The sequence below is a fragment of the Opisthorchis viverrini genome (genome assembly GCF_000715545.1).
Source record: "Opisthorchis viverrini unplaced genomic scaffold opera_v5_243, whole genome shotgun sequence".
NCBI classification, from domain to species: Eukaryota; Metazoa; Platyhelminthes; class Trematoda; order Opisthorchiida; family Opisthorchiidae; genus Opisthorchis; species Opisthorchis viverrini.
Window position 1 is genome coordinate 520,948 of NW_008751899.1, and position 18,953 is coordinate 539,900.

Here is an 18,953-nt window from a genome sequence, read left to right on the forward strand (position 1 = left end):
CTGGAATTAAGGGTGAAGACAAATGAATCTGTTAATCTTTTCATGGCTGCCGTCCCATTTGTTCACACACCGGGCATGCTTTGTACCGATACTACGTACCACCCAGGTCCCAATACAGTGAGTTCTCAATAATGCTGTTTGCAGTGAACTGTTACTTTGAATACATGTATAAAATAAATTTACTGACTGTGGCGATAGGGCTTTTCGGTAAATGACTGGAATCCCTCCAAAGCAATGGGACGTGTTATAAGCCGTCGCTCCAGAGCGGTAGGGCCACGAGTGTTTTTTTTGATTTCAAATGTACGTTCAATTTTTCTATTTTTAAACGGGGGCTTTTCAGGTAAGGACAAATATATGTTGCCTCCATCCTCCAAAGACAGTTCGCATCGCGCGATCTGGTAGAATGAACCTCGGATGACGACATCTCAAAAGACTTATGAGATTTATCCTTTCTGACCAGAGTACTTAAACACACAATACGTAAGCTGCTCAGAAAGTCGAAAAAATCTCATAGGTCGCTTGGGGATTTGTTAGCTAACAGCATATCGTTTGACATTAACCATTTGATAATCCAAGTATGATTAAATCACATTGAGAACCGGCCCCTTGTGACCGAACGCTATTGTGCTTAGTCCTAAAGTGGTGGAAAGAGAGAGAGGAATTACAGATACCTGTCGTGAAATAGCCTACCAGCCTTAGTGAGAATGACTGACAGAAAGGTGTCCACGCATCTGAACAGCCCCATTTGAATATCGTTACAGAGTAAAGCGGAAATGATCCATCAGCCTTTGTTGACCTAGAGCACAGCGTAGATAATTTACCTTGGAAGTCCGCTAACACAGAGACAGCATGCTGGCAACTGAGGCCAGTTATATGCTGTCATACAGCGCTTCCAACTCTATACAGATAGAAGCGCGTAATATTAGACAGAAAGACGCGAAGACCCCAAAAACACTTAGTTTGATTACATTTACTTTAATTCCATCTTGCTTGATCATGACCCGTTCTCGGTAACAATTTCGTGCGCAAGGGTTTGGAATCGAAAACAACGCCTTTTTCTGTAGATGGTTGTTGAACATACATAGTTTACGTTCCAACCACCTTAACTTGATCATCGTTTACCGCTGTGGTGATTCGAATCCGTTACTCGCTTACCTTTTGATTGAGGGAACGATACAGTCAACTGAAGATGACCTTGCTTCGAGGCACAGGTAATCAAATGAGTAATGTTTCTAGTCAAGACATACTTCAGGTGTATCTGTTTTCCATCAATGCACTGCAGAATTTTACTTAGGATAGTTCTCTTGTGTTGTAAAATGCCGGTGGTGTAAACCGTCAACCGCCATTACCTAAGTTGGGGGCCATTCTCGGGCGCAAGCTATCTTTATGGTGGTTTTTCAATGATCCTGTGAAATATCGCCAGCTTTTGTCCCTAGTCGGCATCTGTCCTCAATCTGCGAGAGTTGTTAGCAGTTATTTAGATTTCAATATACAAATGCACTTATCTAACATTGGCTGCGTGGAATATGACGGTCATGATACTGAGCTGAAAGGAAACAAGAGATAAAAACAAAGATAAGGCGAAATTAAGTAGGAGGTCGGATTAAGACGTGAACTTACTGACCAGAGGTTACGTGGTTAGAACCCAACCTCTTTATCTCGACTGCTCATGTCTAGGCTTGGGCAACCTGACAGCACCTCAGCCCTCGCGCTTCCTTCGGGAATCGTAGCAGCTATGGACCGAAAGAGCGCAGCACCTGAACGATCTATGTATTTTTTAAGAGTGAGTAAAGGAAGCGCATTCTGTGTAAACCCTGAGAGAAGTATGGTGCTCGTGGAACCAGAATAAGGGTAAGGAACTTTTGTTCTTACTTTCCTACACATGGAAGGAAAGACGCGTACATATATCCAGGTCTCGATGCCATAGGAAGATCTAGAAATCAGTGTAAAATGATCATAATAATAATAATCCTTTATGAACCTGGCTGCCAAGCCCCCAACCCCTCCCCTCTCCCCCCGAAGGAAACGCGAGGACTGAGGCACTACAAGGTGACCCAAGCCATGATAGGAGCAGTTGATATGGCGGACTTTGGTTCGAAACACGGACCTTCTGGTCAGTAGGTTCACATTTTAACCAATGAGACATCCAGCGCTCAGTGGCCGAATAATTCATATAACTGTTAAGTATTCAATACACCCATGATCAAAACTGTGAGAACTCCAGTCGAAAATGGTCTCCGGTCAGCAAGTGACACATCCTATTTGAAACCAAATAGAATTTAAGAGGATGCTGCCCGAGAGAACTGATGCTGAAACACAAAAAAAGGAAAATGGAAGACAATTATATTGTACCGTCCCATCGAGAGACGACTCTTTATGGTTATTGCGTTTTTGTATCATTCTTCATTCACTTTCCAGAGAGGCAGAAAGTCAAAGTTTTGGGGGTTTGAACATTTGATTTTTTTTACACTTAGCTAGATGTCCTTGGTCGAGTCAGCAGCGGGACTGTAGGTTGGCTCGTCCAGTAAATTCAACGAACGCGGGACAGACTACATGGACTAATGCGAGTGAATTGCTGCGTTGACTTTTTCTGTTATCCCATCCTACGTTCGGATCCCATGTATGAATGTGCGCATCACTCTCAATCAAGTAATCACTATTGCTACTTCGTTCAAGATGGAATCCAAGCTAGTTCAGTTTCCAACATCGGGTCTAAAAGAGCAATGTTTTACTGTCATCATGACCACCACACGCATTCAGGAAATGCCCAATGTGGCAACAATCACAAGCTATCGGAAAGTGTAGAGGCGTATTGGATATTGATCCGGTTACTCCTGTTCTTATCACAGACAGTGACAATCAGCCTGTAGTCGGCTAGAAGTTAGCGTCCCAAGTAACGAAGCTTTTCCAGAGCTACGCGTACACTCTCGCGAGCCCAAGTGTATGAGTATACAGAGAGTTTATTATGTTCACTAGCTGCCGAGGCAGCTTATAAGTGTGCCGTCGTTGCAGTAACTCATGGAGCGTGATAATTTAGTCCACCAGGCCAGAATCCCGCCCGCTTCTCCCGACTCAATGCTTCAAGGACCAGTATGAGACAAGTGAGGACAAGTGATGCCAAAAGTCAAGCCGCTCTCCCCACCCCCTATTATTATTAACTTGAGTGACTCTTTTTCGAAGACGCGCACTATCTCTGTCTGGACGGGCACCTTTTCCAAGTTAGTTGCAAATAGATCAAACGAACGCTAACTGAGTATTTAACCCCCCATTCTTGAACAACGAGTGTGGGAGGACATCCGGAACAGGAGCTCGGGGTCAATTCGAAGAACGTATGCATTTATAAACGTCCGCAGCCGTAGGAGGTCCCCGGTTCAGCGTCCGAAGTTCTAATGCCGTTCCAGGATCCAACACAGAGGGAGCAGGCGGTCACGAGAATTGTTGTTCAAAGTACACAGCCAAGAAGTCGAGTTTTCTTTCTTGATCATGCCATTTTTTCCTTCATGTTTCTGCTCACCAGCGGTTTTCGGGAACCCGTTGCACAGATCGAGAGAAAAATCTTCGGGCATTCTCGGATTTCTGGGCCGCCTCCATTTTCTTAGCCTTTCGTGTTCACCATGCTTCAGGTTTGGCCCGAACGCTAAGCCTCCCTGACACCATATAACTCGGGTTGAACCATGTTCGGGATCAGCGAGAACAGTCTTCCGGGATTCACGCGGTCCCACTGTTCTGTTTGGCATTCACTGCTTGTTCGCGCAACGCCACATGCGAAACTCCCCGCATTGCGCAGGTATGTGGCTATCTTGTTCCACTACGAATTGAGATGGAGCATTCGGAACAGAGTCTGTAAGACAGTTAGTTCTGATGGATTCTGATGGAATCTGTCATAGCCTCAGCCACTTAGTGATTCATCTGACCCGTACGGTCCCAGAAAGCGAAAGGAGAAGTGACTCTGGATGAGTGTACGGTCAGAATCTATACAAGTTTTCAAAAACGACCGGCGGTTAGTTACTGATCCACATTCCTCGACAGGCGTTGCCAGACGAACCGCACAGAGGCGACTAGCAACAGGTATCCAGTCAAGAAAGGAGCGTTTCGCCTGGTGACTTTGAAAGATGCACATCCTGTCGCAGCGCCTCTGGGTCACCGGAAAGAAGAGATTGGAGTTATGAGGGTCATCGACTAGAGCCCTCGGTTCAAAAGCCTGTTTATCGAGAAATGACAGTGAATTTCTTTAAAAATACTAGTTACCACATATGTTCCAAACCCTAGTCTGGATTACCAGGATATTGTGTTGGTCAGACCGCTAATCGTTGATAAAGTTGGTATGACACTCTGTGGTTCACGGACGGTCACCCCAGGGTAAGATCCAGTCTCTCCGTGATGGTATAGTTGATCACTGGTTTATCGATTGATTGTACTAAATGAGCTGGGATCTGGTGAAAGAGGTAGATCAGCTAAGGAGTGCTGCGGCGCTGAGGAAAAAATAAGTAACCTGTTGTAACACTAAGACTTATGCCTGCAAAATCAGAGGGCTTTGACTCACATACGCAGTACTTTTGACTACATACGTTTTAAGTGGAACGCGCTTAGTGAGGAAGATACGGGAAAACATGCTAGGTTTGGAAGATACTCTTTACTACAATTAAGCCTCGGCTAAGGAGTTTTGAGCTCGAACGGATGTGAAACCGTCGTTTCCGGTACACTGTGCATTCGTTTTAGATTTTGTGTTTTAAGTACGCTCTGACATCAATAGGCAACTGCAAGTCATTGTTGAGATGATGTTGCAACGATGCCAGCAGTATGGAGCTAACAAACACAGTCGGTCGTAGACCAAACCGATCAAAGTTGTTGAGCCTAAATGTACGTATAGACATGGGTCGAAAGCTCACACAAATGCAAGTGCCGTGAACACGAGTTGTGAACTTGCGGCTGAGGAAATCTAGCATGAATATACGGATCCGTAAAGCACGTCGCAGGGAGACGGGAGTTCATTCCAGTTTGTCATATCTCGCACCCCATAGCGTAGGTACAAATTGGGATTTGCAGAGGTCGGTAAAGTGTTTTTTGCCCAAAGAGGAGCTGTTAGTGGTAAATTTCCATTGTAGGGTGTTTATCCGGCAGAACGGGTTTACTTTAGTGCGCATTATGGCCTTGACATGGACTGAAGAAGTTGTTCGGAGGTGAGCCGTTCTAAATAACTGAACATCACACCAACTGAACGCATGTGTCACGAGGCGGTTCAGAAGCGAACCAAAGCAGGCCCTGATTGGCCACAGTATCCGCCGACCAGCATGAAGAATTTACCGCTCGGCGCTTCTCGACCCCTCATGAAGATTCCAGCGAGGTCTTGTGGAAAATTTCGTGAAAACTATAAATATAGTCGCAATAGTTTCCCTTCGTCTCCATAAAAGGTGTCTCAAGGTACCGTACCTTTTGATGCACCGTAGTGAGCGAAAGAGGAAGCCAAGGGCCGAGATAGGAGTTGTAATATAGTGCAGGACACAACAGAAACCAAGCAGCCGACTATCGATGATACAGCTTAGAGTTGTTCAGTCGCCGGACTTGACTAGAACCAGGGCACAAAACAGTGTAAATCCCCAGAATGTCTGACAGTGTTTCTACAAAAATGAAGCAGTAAAGCAGTTCACTCATCTGTTCTACATGACCTAATTTAGGAAGATAAAATAGTGAGTATGGTTTGCAGTCTCAGAAGACGAAAATTAAATAATGAAATCGCACGTAAGGCCCTATCCACCATATGTATTGCAAAGGTTATGAGAAACAGTTTATCCTTCCATCAATCAGTCGACTGCCTGCTGCCAAAGAGAAGTCCATGCATAAATTTCTGAGTGAGCACTCACATCCCCTTTTGAATTCCAATTGAAGCCACCTGGTTGATGATGTCACTAATGCGATTATCCCGTCTAGACCTAATGTGGTTGGTTGACAGACGTTAGACTTGAAGTGAACCATGAAAATGGAGTGAACCTAGAGAAACTCCCAAGCAGCGTACCATATGTAATATATATAATATAATGCGATATATATAATCATATAATATATATAATGCGATTAAAATATCTGCTACAAGCCCTCTGCCGCAAGATCATCCATTTGAAATGTTCGAAAAGAACAGTGGTCAGAAGGAATATACGGCGGTGAATATACATATGAGATCTTGTCCAAAAGAGATCTGTGAGCTTGTGAAAACAAAAATGATCGTTCAAAGACAAGCGGTACAAAAGCTTGGTTGCTTTGCCTCACATGTTCACATTAATATCGGTACTCTAGGTGTCCTGAATGTATCTGAATTTTGCACTTCTGTGAAAAAAACTATCGGGTTAGTAAGTAGTGCACAGTCGGTTGTGAACAAATCTGGCCTCAAGCCAAATCAACCCCGCCTGAGCCTACTGATCACACACTGGCATACGGAACTGAAGTAAATTGACCAGCAGCATTGCGTGGTGAGAGACTGGACAAATTATCCAATTCTCCTTCGTATCAGCGAACGCTTCACTGTCGTTAGCAAACGTGGTCAAGTAATCATGCCACCTTTTAGTCAACGAAAGTGGCATCCGTCATGTCACTTCAACAACCGGGCCAAGGTTACTGATGTTTGCAAACCCTTTCGTTTCAAATAGGGATAACGGCAGATCGAAATACCCTTGAAGGTAGTAGGTGGCACAAGGATCCATTCACGCACGCTAACGAAGCCAGTAAACAGGTGCTCACTCAATGTTCGGTTGACGTTGGACACTGCGAATGGAAGCATTCAAAATAACCTTTCCTAACTAAATACTCACAGTTGTATGTGTTGTTGGCAAGTTAGTATAAAAATGAGCCGAAAAACTTTACGACCTCAATTCTGGTATGTTCACACTCAGCTGAATCACGCACACGAAAAATCGGAATATCAGCCAGTGGACCATCATCACTATCGTTGAGGAACGGATTATTTCAGAAACATCAAAACGCCCGGAAAGAAAAGTTATTTTGTTTGACCCTTTGCTTACGATCGTGGATCATCTTAGTGCATACCTGCTCAATATGTTCTGGTGACCCAGCGCGTTAAACACAAAGTCATGCGCTAACACTCGCCAGGATCACTCAACCACGGCCAAATTGGCCGAATTTTCCTAGCGGTATCGGTAGATCTATGGTTAAAAGCTTCTGCCCTGACTTTGTAATCTCAGCAGATGTTGGTACATCTGACTGGTAATTTTTGAAATGCCTCATCCGAGCATGTTTGAGATAGTCATCAAAGGTCATCAGCAAACAGTTCAGTTTGCGGCTATGCCACTAACGTGGGTTGATAGCCGATTTCCATTTCACACGGTGATCTCTGTCCAACAACGTTCAAGAGGATGGTCAGGTTAAATTCAGATTGGCAAACAACAGCACAGGGATTAAAAAACCTCAGACGGTTATGACAGATCAACTATCCTAATAGTTACCCACAAGGTTCGAACTGACCAAATCCAAAAAGCACTTTCAACGGTGCTGCCTGCTGACATCCGAATTTTCCCAGTTGTCTTATCTGCCAAAAGCTCGACAATTTCCGTCACCTCCGTAAGCTAACCGATAACCCAACGGAAGCTGATAGTGAAATTCATACCATTTGACCTTAGCTCGTCGTGGAATATTGCTGACATTCGCGCATGCAAACGTCATCCTAAGTTAACACATCAGGACGAGCGTCATATACTTCTTGAGTCAATACGCTAGACGAGGATTTATGCGCGCAGGCAAAGCTAGCAGACAGATTTTCAAATCCCATAAAATTTGAATGAAGCCCACGACCGCGAGAATTATCTCCAAACACTGAGGGCAGAGCAAGACTTTAGCCATTAGCTTCATCGCACGGAATTTATTATCCGGCATTAATTTAGTCGGAGTGGACCAGCTAGAAAACGGGCCATGTAAGGGAGTAAAGAACTGCGGTAGGCAGATGTTTGGTGGGTAAAATATCCCATTTCGAGCGAGTGAATTTGGTAGAATTGGCTTTAGTGATTACCTAGTGAAGAGGATGAAAAAGGTCCCAACCAATTCGTTGAATGAAGATAGAGCACTTACATGTCTGCTTATTACGGAGCTAACCAGGATATTTTTTTAGGTTTGACCGCATGTCGAAAGATAAGGCGTTAGTGTTTCTCAAGGAGGCCCGGTAAACGGTCATGAGGACAATAGACCCAGTCGACGAGAAACTAAGCAGTAAAAAACCTGTGAATAAGATTGAAGGAAACAGAAAGTGCCCTCAGTTTCACATTGTTAGAAGCTAGAAGCCGAACTGTACTGAACGCATTTTGTAGATAAGGAGAGAGGTCAAACCCAGATATCTCACAGTAGAATTTCTGCGAGACAGGCGTACCGAAAACAGTGATAGATTGACGCCTACTGAGTAGGTTAGAACTGACAATGGGGCGTTTCGGAATGTTGTGGGCTGGCTAATTACTTCACCCAAAATAGTATGTAGCTTCACATTTGCTCCAGGTATGCTGCAGATGCAGCCGATCACTATACAACCAACGTGCTTGCATTAAGTGAGCAAATCAGGAATACGCACGTCCTTTACTTATGAAGAGGAAAAAGGATAAAAATTAGCACACCGAAGACACTGCTGTTAGTTGACATCGGAGGGAAGCCGTGACCCACGAGTTTGGATTGTGTGCGGTTCTTGAAGTAGTCCTCAATTTGTTTGTTTTATGTCGCAGTGTCTGTACAAACTCATCACTTGCACAAGGCAGATCGTTTCGAACCGGCTAAACGCTTGAAAATTTCGGATGAGCTGTCATCGATTCAGCTCTCTGGTAATTTGCTAGCACTGGATGGAACAAACGGTCTAACAATCGTTGAGGTCGAACTTCAAGGTCGTTCTCCTGATTACTGTACTGGACAGAATCCATAGGAGTAATCAGTTATAAAGTCTCCGATCCGCACCATTTTGCTATTAATTATCTTGGAAGACGGGGAAAGTATGTATCAAGCTTATTCTCGGTACGTACGTTGTGAGGCCGTCTTACACATCTATCTACTATTTATCCTACTGTATATTTGTGGCACTTGTTCCGTTGTTTGAGAGACCATTGTGGAGAGGAAGTTGAGCCTAAATCGATCCTTTTTAACAAAGTGAGCGTAGAGGATCACAAACAATCTTGATCACTTCCTGAAGACTAGGAGGTGGCAGAAACCGTTTCAGCAGCCTGTGGAATAGCATCATCACCGTTGGCTAGAATGTGGGTGGAATTATGATTATAGCTGGTATATCATTCCCATAGTATCTTGACAGACGTCGTTCATGAGGAATATGGTCTCTTCCACAAATTGCATCCTGAATGACGAAAACGAACACTTACGTCTCCCATTTATGTTCCCTGTCGTAAAGTAGGGCCAGCCGTCATTCAAGCGTCATTTTTATTCCTGCCGACGTAAATATATGCCTCGGGTTTTTGGGTAGAACGGGTTTTACTACGAAGAGCTTAAGTGAGCTGAAGGCCAAAATCTCCGTTGATTGTAACTTTTCAAGTTTTCCTGGGAAAACTACTAAAACGTTTGTAATGACTGACGCCCTCCAAAATAAATGAGATTGTCGTGTTCTTACAATGGTTAATTCTTCAACATTACGACAGCAGAATACCACTTATGCCACAAAAGTTGTACACCAATCACGGAAACTCATTGACATTCCACTGCAGTAGTTGCACTGTTCACCCAGTTATTTAAATTTAGTACATACCCACTTTTGTGTTAGTAGGATTAAATGATTCACGCTTGAATTTTTTTAAGCATACTAACCCTTCGCAACATATGGAAAGGAAGCCAAGGTGCGTGGTCAGTCGGGAATCACGTTCACAGATGCCAAAAGCCACAGCGCTTACCCGCAATCGTTCTTCTGCTTCAGTAGTTGTCAAAGAGCCTTCTTGAACGAGTTTCCAGAAACAAGTATTGTACAAATTATTGATATGACCTGTGTACCGGAAAACGGATAAGCGAGTGTGAATAAATACAAAAGTGGGCAAAGATTATATCAACACTCAAGGTCTTGGTGGAACACACTACTCATGATGTTGCTGACAATTCTTCGAGGATTTTTCAGTAAGAAAGAAATAAAGAATCCAAAAAAAGATGTACTGCGATATCTCGAATTTAGTACTGACTGGAACACAAGGCCGCCTTCAAATAACATATTCCGCTAAAGTATAAGTGATAAATCCAGTCTACCGTTAAAACTATTTTACACCTGAGGTTCACATAATCATCAACCGACAGGGCGGAGCAGAGTGTCGCCCCCTAAGTGAAGACTCCTCGTAGAAATGAGGAAGTCCTCTCATGCATCAACATTTCTGATACAGGCAGTTATGTTCACGGTATTTCACTAGCGTAATGTCGCGGGACAAAAGTTACTTAAGTTATGCAGTTGGTGTTGAGTTTTTATGTGACAGGATAGAAAAAAATGGAGATAAACGCTTATTGTTGATCGTTTTAGAAAGTGATATTGCGTCAAAGGAGACACTACAACTTTATGACTAACAAGAACTGTGATCTCTCACTGTCTTCAGGTCTAATTTAGCACAAACGGTTCACCCTGAGGAACTACCTGTCCGATAACGTTCGCAGCGGAAGTGGACTGAAAATTCCATTTTTTACTCTTCCTTTGTGACTAATCAAAGGGGCGGAACAGGTTCTGGTCAGTTCGTATTGTTCTAGTAAACAGCATATCCAGTGCCACGTGAACAAGAATGGGTGACATGCACCCTACCAAATGAGTTCCTCGGTTAGATATACACATGAGTAACAGTAGAGAAGAGGACGGTACCTATGCCGTAATCTTTATGTAAATTTTAGTGCACTGTGCCCATCATTAGACTGTGAGATTAGCTCTTCGTTGTGTTAGAATCACACCAAATAAGCCCTCGTAAATGAGCAAACATTGAGAGCATCCAGGCGCTCATCATGTGAGTTCTCGGTCACGTGTTCGGTGGGAAAGGTCTAAAGTACGGTCTTGAATACACATACCGTTTTATGCACAAGCGTGGATCTATATTGGATTCATGAACATACCTTCGTCACTAATGATGACGAATAACGAACGGAAATCTTCCATGAAGTTTCGATGGAGTTCCGAAACCGTGCAAAGCTCACAGTAAGTTTCAGTTTCAGCGCTAAGGGGCACAGTAAAGTTGTTTCTGCGAGGTAGCTGGCAGATGACGAATGTATCTAAATATTGTGACTGTTCACTTTCCGCCTACAGACTTTTATTCCCAGTGCAGACCCCAAACTGCTCTATGGGAGAATGTTTGAACGTATATACAGCTGTTCGCCAATAGAATATTTTTTAGAGAGAATGCAACCATCCTCTGCGCAAGATTACGAAAAGTAATCGCAAATAGCTTACTGAAGGGCCATCCCGGGTTTACAAATCTATGGTCACTCCCTGTGTGTGTTCATTGTCCAAGGGTTTGGCTATATACCGTCAGCAAGCTCATGCAAAGTGGTAATGCCCAGACAAGCCTATCGACAAACACAGTAAAACACTTACTCGGCAATCGGTCTTTTACAGTGACCGCTTGTGGCCAACCCCAACAAGTCTCTGCTGCATGCTTTTACCATTGTGAGAAGCATATTTGTATCCGTACCACTTCTCGGATGAACTTCGATTAGCATAACAAAACAAAGAACATGCACCTCTGCTTACGCTCGGTTTTTATTAAAGAAAGAGCATTGTATTTTCGACAGCAGTCTGTGGGGAGAGAACGTGACGTAAATGGACTTGTAGAGGTCACTCATCAGATCACGCGTCACAAACCAAAACCACGTGACAATTCCTGTCCCACTTGCAACCTTAGCCGACAACCTGTACACTACAAATTCGCATCCATTTTTGTTAAGGCGGCTTGCGCGCCAGGCTTATGAACTTCAACCCATCAGGCACGTTGTGTTAGCCGACAACCTGTACACTACAAATTCGCATCCATTTTTGTTAAGGCGGCTTGCGCGCCAGGCTTATGAACTTCAACACATCAGGTCACGTTGTGTTCCTGTTCATTCAAGCATCAAAAACGAAGGGACACCCCTCTCTTTACACTGCACACAATGAATAGGCATACAACTAGGCTCAACACACAAACTCGCGCACACAGGACAGGAAGTCAACAGAGCTCTGCAAATCTCCACGGACAACTACGGAACACGTGTAATAGCTATACTGCAGGGAAGACATCCCGTGTCCGGAACTTCACTCTGGAACTCTCAACAAGTGTGCTCAAACGATAGGTCACTTTTTGGCTTATTCCACTTTTCGCATTGTATCTATTTATATCAAGTGCACCTAACTATCGTATTCATCACATTCTAGTAAGACAGACATTTGTTAGTGCTTGGTACCTTCTGATAATCAACTTAATTACGTCACAACTACAGCGCTAACAGACTTCAAGATCATAAATGAAATTACCGCAATCTGATTGCGAACATACACCAGTATTGAGACCGAGCAGTCCAAACCATTCCTTGTGATTTTCATTTTGAAGAGAATTTACTTCACACGACCTTGCCCATGAACCGAATTCGATCACTTGAAGAAAAGTGAATACCCGGTGACGCTAGAATGTTTAGTTCGTTTCGTCACAATAAATCAGACAAAATCCAAATAAACGAAACCGTAAAGCCGAATTTGCCCAACAGTTTAAACAATGTGGTGAGAACAAGATTGTTTTGAGGTGAATTCGTTTTGAATACCTTCATTCGCCGCAATAAGCACAAGATAAAATAAGAGGAGGCAAGTTCCAGATGAAGTTATGTTGCTCAAATCGGTAAAAACTAACGCAACGGATGAAATGAAGGGGTCTTAGAACAACCCTCAGTTCTTCCTTGGCAAACGATTAATGAATGCTTCGTCAGTCTACCCACCATGGAACCACGGGACGTTTCCAGTCGAACGCATTGTTTATGCGACATGCGGAAAAGCGATTCATTGCGAAAGATGTTACAAGGATAGATACTACGTATTTGGTAGGCGATAACCTAGCCCACAAAGCAGTCTGGCGACGCATTCAACCGAATAAAATAACTCAACCAAAGAGAGACTAACACGAGAAACGGTGTATTTGTCCTATACTGGAAAGCCTATCCTCAAATTGGTCGCGCAGTAGATCAATGCGTGGATATTCCGAAAAGGATTCTTTTTGGTGAAGTACCTCAGTTGGACTAACCGAACACCATCTTTTACTTGCCCCCCTAGTGATCTTTACGGCCATAACCCAGTGAACAAACGCTCACTTGTTTCCACTATAAACGTCTAATTATCAGAATCCGAGACTCATACAAATGGGATGGTCAAATGGCCTTTAATTAGGAAATTATTTCAAAATCTACCAAATCACGACAGATATCAATGACCAATCTCGAATGAAATCAGCTGATCAAACAAAGAAACGCAGAGTAGTTGGTGGACTACAATGTAGTGCTCACTCAAAGGGCGACCTTGTCTCGAACGGCTAGCCGCAAAAACTCAGTTAACTGTCAATTAATTATGTGTTCCTCCAAAATAGAAACTGAGCCCCCAAGGGAGCCAAACTCCGTGTTTCGTGACTATCTGTCTTCCGGTAGGAAGGACAAACACCGGATAGATGAAAAGAGGGCTCGAACCAGCTCAGACAACACACATCCTGAACACCCACACCTCACCCATTGCCACAGCCAAATTCGACGAGATCGACTGTCACTGTCTTATCGGCTGTAGAGGCATCAGCGTTCTAACTTAGTTTCATAAAAGCTTTCCGAAGCGTAACTGCTATCACAGCCTCCAAACCGAACTAACCAGAAGATTATACAGACACCGGTAAAGCTGAGTAGCACTCGCTCAAGTCCCTGAGTGTACTACCTTGAACGGAGCAGTTGGCGTATTCAGCGTTACACATGTCCCTTCTGATGTCAGACTTCTTGGAAAGACGGTGGCTGAATTTCAACTTTCTTGGTAAAGCAGACTATTCAGATTGGACAAGAGGACGGAACCAGTGGTTCAACCGCATCCGCTGATTCATTTACCATGATTCATCGACCGAGATCACATTGGTTTGCTGCCAGTAACCTGCTAGAACATATGGACGAATCACATGTTGATCATTAAGAGTTACTAATTTCTTTGGCAAATGATCCGAACTCTGGTACGCAGAATCTGCATAAGACTATCAGATAGAACACATAAGACTGAACTTGAAGTCACGCCCGATTCCATGTTGCATGCAGTGAGTTGGACCCGTTAGACCCAAAGGATATTCTATAGAGACTTCACCCTGTCAGTGAAGCCAATTTTTGCTGAAAAGCCGAGAAGCAAGGTACAGCTGTTCCATCCTTATTAGCGATCATCAGTTGTGCGCACTTCACGAAACTCAGGGCTTCGAACCCGCGACCTTCCGGTCAGCGTTTGAGCACTCAGTTGTTTGAACATGAGTGGCTGGTCAGCGGTGTAATTAGCTCACAGTTGGACAGAAAAAAGGTTCACTCATCCTTCAATACAGGAACCAAATCATGTGGTCACGTATGGTTCCTTGAGTAACAAATTTTCAGAGGGAATTTTCACACATTCAGTGAAATTATTCCTCTTTTGAGGTGCTTATTCATTCATAGTGTTCAACTATTGGTTCGAAACTCTCTCAATTTCATGAGATTCTCACTGATGATGACTACCAACAAGGATAAAACAGTTGTACGGTGCTCCTCAGCTTTTCACTATAGACTGGCTTCGTTGATAGGATGGAATCTCTGTTGAATATTATTAGATCTCCTCACATCACCATAGAAAATGGAATAGTTGATTAAATACCCGAAGGTCAAGCATACCTACTTGCCCGTAATGATAGCTAAATTTGACGTAGAATGTTCCTTATAGTGCTCCACCCTACGGTAACCACCCTTCTACAGTGAGCATTTTAACCAGTTCAGTTAGGTCCTCGTTAGCGTCTTCCATAAGTAAGATTCTATATTTCAAGTCGTTACAGCTAAGGTAAATTTTTTCACAGATCACAGATCACAGTTTCTCTACCGAAATTAAAAAGTGGACGTAAATGTTACAGTAGTACGCTGTACTTCAAATATAAGTACCGAATTACAACACTCTCTATAGAATCTAACACACTGGAGCGACCACTGTTAAAAACGCTGGTAAGGAATATTGTAGTGGTCACGTTAAGCAGTATCAGGGTTCAGTCCGAATCCATTGCCTTTGGAATAACAGAAGTTAACATGTGTAATATACTACCAAACATTACAAAATAGCCAAGCCAGTAGTTTGTCCCCAGCATCCGAATGAGAAAACAGGTGCAGCATGCACGCATAAAACAGCGCAACTTACAGTCTGCTTGCCTCCAACTCAAATAGTCTCGAAGTGTCCTGTTAGTGGGATAGAGTACGACACGTGAGTCAAACGCCGGTGGGTAAAGCAGCTTCACGTCGGGAAAGAAGTTTGTCCACTCGAATACATACGAGGAAGCGAATAGGGAAACCACTGTGCTGGAGAGCTTGCTAATTGAGGGGGAAAACATAAAAGGACTGATGGTTAAAATTTAAATGAGCAGAAAATGATGCCGTTATGGGGAGAGATCTGGGTTAAACTAAAAAGTACGACTATATGGAGGACGCGCAGAACCGAAATGCAATAGAATTTTTCAGATTGGAATTGCAGCCGTGACGGTCTATTTTCTCGTCAAGGAGTAAAAGATGAGCTGCCTAGTGTGCCCGTAGTTTCCATAGCAACTTGTCATTTGAAAGCAAAGTTCCAGTTAATGAACGGTGACCAACGCTTAGCTAACTTTCTAAACTGCTTTCATAAATAGGTCAATTCTTGTCCATACATTACCAACGTTAGCAAGCGAGGTGCATTCCGATAGCCCGAGTGCAACCCGAGCCCGAGCATCTCTCAAAGACGGAGTATAGCAGCGGTTGCTTGATGGGATTCGTCAGCTGCGATGCAGTAGTCCCACGGAATCTGAGGAATGATGCATGAGGGAATTCGTTCACACATCAAAAGTACCTCGGTAGCGTCCCACGGGACGCTCCGCTATTGTTTGTTCGTTACGGGCCTGCGGTGGTCGACCACACACCACATACTGTTTCCCCTCAACTATCGATCTGACTGTATCCATCCACTATCCGTCCACCGTACTTCTGTAATTCTGAAAGAAACAACTTCCACTTGCGCAGTTTGAAACGCATGCCATATGTTTGTGAAAGATCGCTGTAGACCCCGATCTCGGCAGACATACAACACACGCATCGAAACTGGGTGCAAAAACGATATATGACACCATCTTCCCACTGTTCAGAAATGAAATTTTTCCCTTGCTAAATATCGTCTCGCTTCCGAACCCCCGTAAAACGCTTTCAACAATTTAATTTTTACGCATGTCCTGATGCACCGCCATTGCCACGTCGGTGCAGTAATCGGCTTTGCTGCCCTTGTGCATTTAGTAGGCTAACACGCCCTATCGCCTCCCACCTGAATCGATTTCAGAACTGCAAGACGGCCAGACAAAACCAGCGGGATTATGTGATTTGCAGCCGGAAAGATTAGAACTAGGTCCTAATGGTCACTGAGAAAAACGGCTAGTTATGCTCAAGTAATAATAACCAACTAATTGTCAACCGATGTGACCTCAGAATCAAAACATGGGAATTCACTGTCTTCTTAATAAGCATACTTTCACTGAAATAGCGGTCAGAGTTGTGCAGTTTCTCAACTGAGAGACATTTGGGGTATGAGGAAAATTCTCAAAGCTACGATGCTTTGTAAAAAAAACAACGACAACGACGTAGCGCTGTTCCTATAACCACTAAACAAATGGATCAAAACAAGGCAGCTTGTGGCTATGACATACATCACCTTACACCTCAAAAACCGTGAAATGAGTCCATATGATCCAGGAATGCAGATCAAAATGAAATGAGACTGGAAAATTGCCATGCAATTATAGAAATAAGTTGAACACGAAAACACGAGAATAAACATGGTAATCCTATGCAGTTAGTCCGGGACAAACTTTTTGGTCTGACTCAACCGAATATTGCCATACAGAACGGGCAAGTCCTTATGTGAGATATAAGTTTTTCAAAATAGATTATCTTCCTAGTTGGACAAAATTCACATGACGAACATCCAAAATCTTCAAGCTAATCTGGTGAATTATTCAAAGCTGATATAGTGCTACAGCCGATACCGCAATGGTTACGTGGCAAAGAGGGACTGGCTCCCAGACTACTCTCCCTGAAAATATGCCTCAAGATTGCCTTTATTAAGTTTTGACTTACTGCGGCCAATTCCGATTGCAACACATTTTAGTGACCGACGAATCGTATTATGTGAGAAGAATCAGATGTCACAGGATACAATGCGTTACAAACGTCGAAAAGACCTACAGAAACTGTTAGGATCACAACGCAACATGGTGGAATTAGATGATATAATACGACTTCTTTATGTTACTGCGGATAACCTTTTTCACGGATATTAGACACTACATGACACTCAACCTTTTCAACAATATCCGAGTAGAGTTCGGCCCGGAATTCGTAAATCCAAAAAACCCATTAATCGGGAATGGGTTGCGACAGCCCTAGTTGGGACTAGCGGATACTAAATTTTTTTGTGAAATGTTTATCTATTAAGCGTTATATGTACCTAACAGAAAACAATGCAAAAGATTCCATGACAGTAAGACTGTTATTATAAGAGTTAGCATTTGGGCGGCTTTTATGGCGCCAACGGGTTCTGAAATGGCCTCATTCTCGTGATCAACTAAACTCAACGCCCTTTTAAATGTCTTCTCGATCTATACCCTTACTTTCTAATGCAAGAAAAACAGGGTGTCCTGTTTTCGATGGCCCATTATAAGCCCTATACAATCAAATCAGTCAATGGATTTAGGTCTAAGCCAAAGTCAATGAAATCGGTGGCAAACTTCATCAGAAAAAGAAGATACCACCGTACGGTCAAAGGATATTGAAACACAAGCATCCAGTTCCTCAACTCCGAAAAGAGCTCAGATTTGCTACTTCAGTCAATTCAATTTCAGTTTATCAATGTACCAAAGGCACATTTGTTCCAACTACTACTGATTCGATCATCGGAAAGATGGAGTGTGGGAGATGCGGCCAAGGGTTACCTCATAGATCCCTACTCACTGACATGTAAATCACCAGAATATTGCTGTTGAAACGTGCCCAAACATGAAGAGGGGTTATACCGAGAAAACACATGATTTGTCGTCGCACGCTATACACAGAGAGGAGCAATGCTGTACCGCAGTTTTGGCACCGAGTTTTTGAAAAAGTGATCCAAAAACGGTCTGCAAAACCAGGTATTGTGCACCCGGGACAATGCACTGATGAAAATTGTGCAGTCGGTGATTCATTTTTATGTAAGTGTTTTGTTTACAACATAGGGCTTGGAAGATCGGTGTGTGAGAACCTTGAATAGGCCCTAACTGTTGCCTCACCAGGTTCAGCAAGAATGTGCAGCGACAGTCACATTTTGCAACACAAATTGCAACTCTGTTGTTTTTGAACCCTGAAACGGTGAAATATTTATTTGACAGTGTATTTTGTTTGCTCGAGTTTTGACTGCTCGAGTTTCTGCAGTATTGGCGTCCATGGACAGCAGCTCGAAGTTGAAATGTTTTGACCAAGCTGTGGTGTTCAGTGAGCGAACCACTTTTCGCATCATCATCATCATCAAGGACAGCAACATCAGTGTTGCCACTGATGCTTCACTGCCGTACAACCATAAGGTTTGTCTAGTTATATATATATATAATTGCATTAAAATCCCTACAGAGAAGAGAAAAAGAGTGGGTGAGAGAGGGGACCTAGTGCTGGCCTATGTCAAGCATACTGAGGTGCCTACACCTCCAACCGCTCAATCAGACAATCTGGAAAGAAAGTGACAGCGCGAACGCCACTGA

General features: G+C 43.4%; 1 protein-coding gene across 1 annotated transcript in view; it reads right to left on the bottom strand.

The window, feature by feature from the left end:
• The window catches only part of T265_14691 (hypothetical protein), a gene marked incomplete at both ends in the record, with an annotated part of 38,226 nt that overhangs the window by 4,309 nt on the left and 14,964 nt on the right, over positions 1 to 18,953 (bottom strand). The window contains 2 exons of the mRNA XM_009174810.1: positions 9,876 to 9,964; positions 15,350 to 15,519. Of these exons, the coding sequence (XP_009173074.1) occupies positions 9,876 to 9,964; positions 15,350 to 15,519 (259 nt within the window). The remainder of the gene's footprint in view (positions 1 to 9,875; positions 9,965 to 15,349; positions 15,520 to 18,953) is intronic.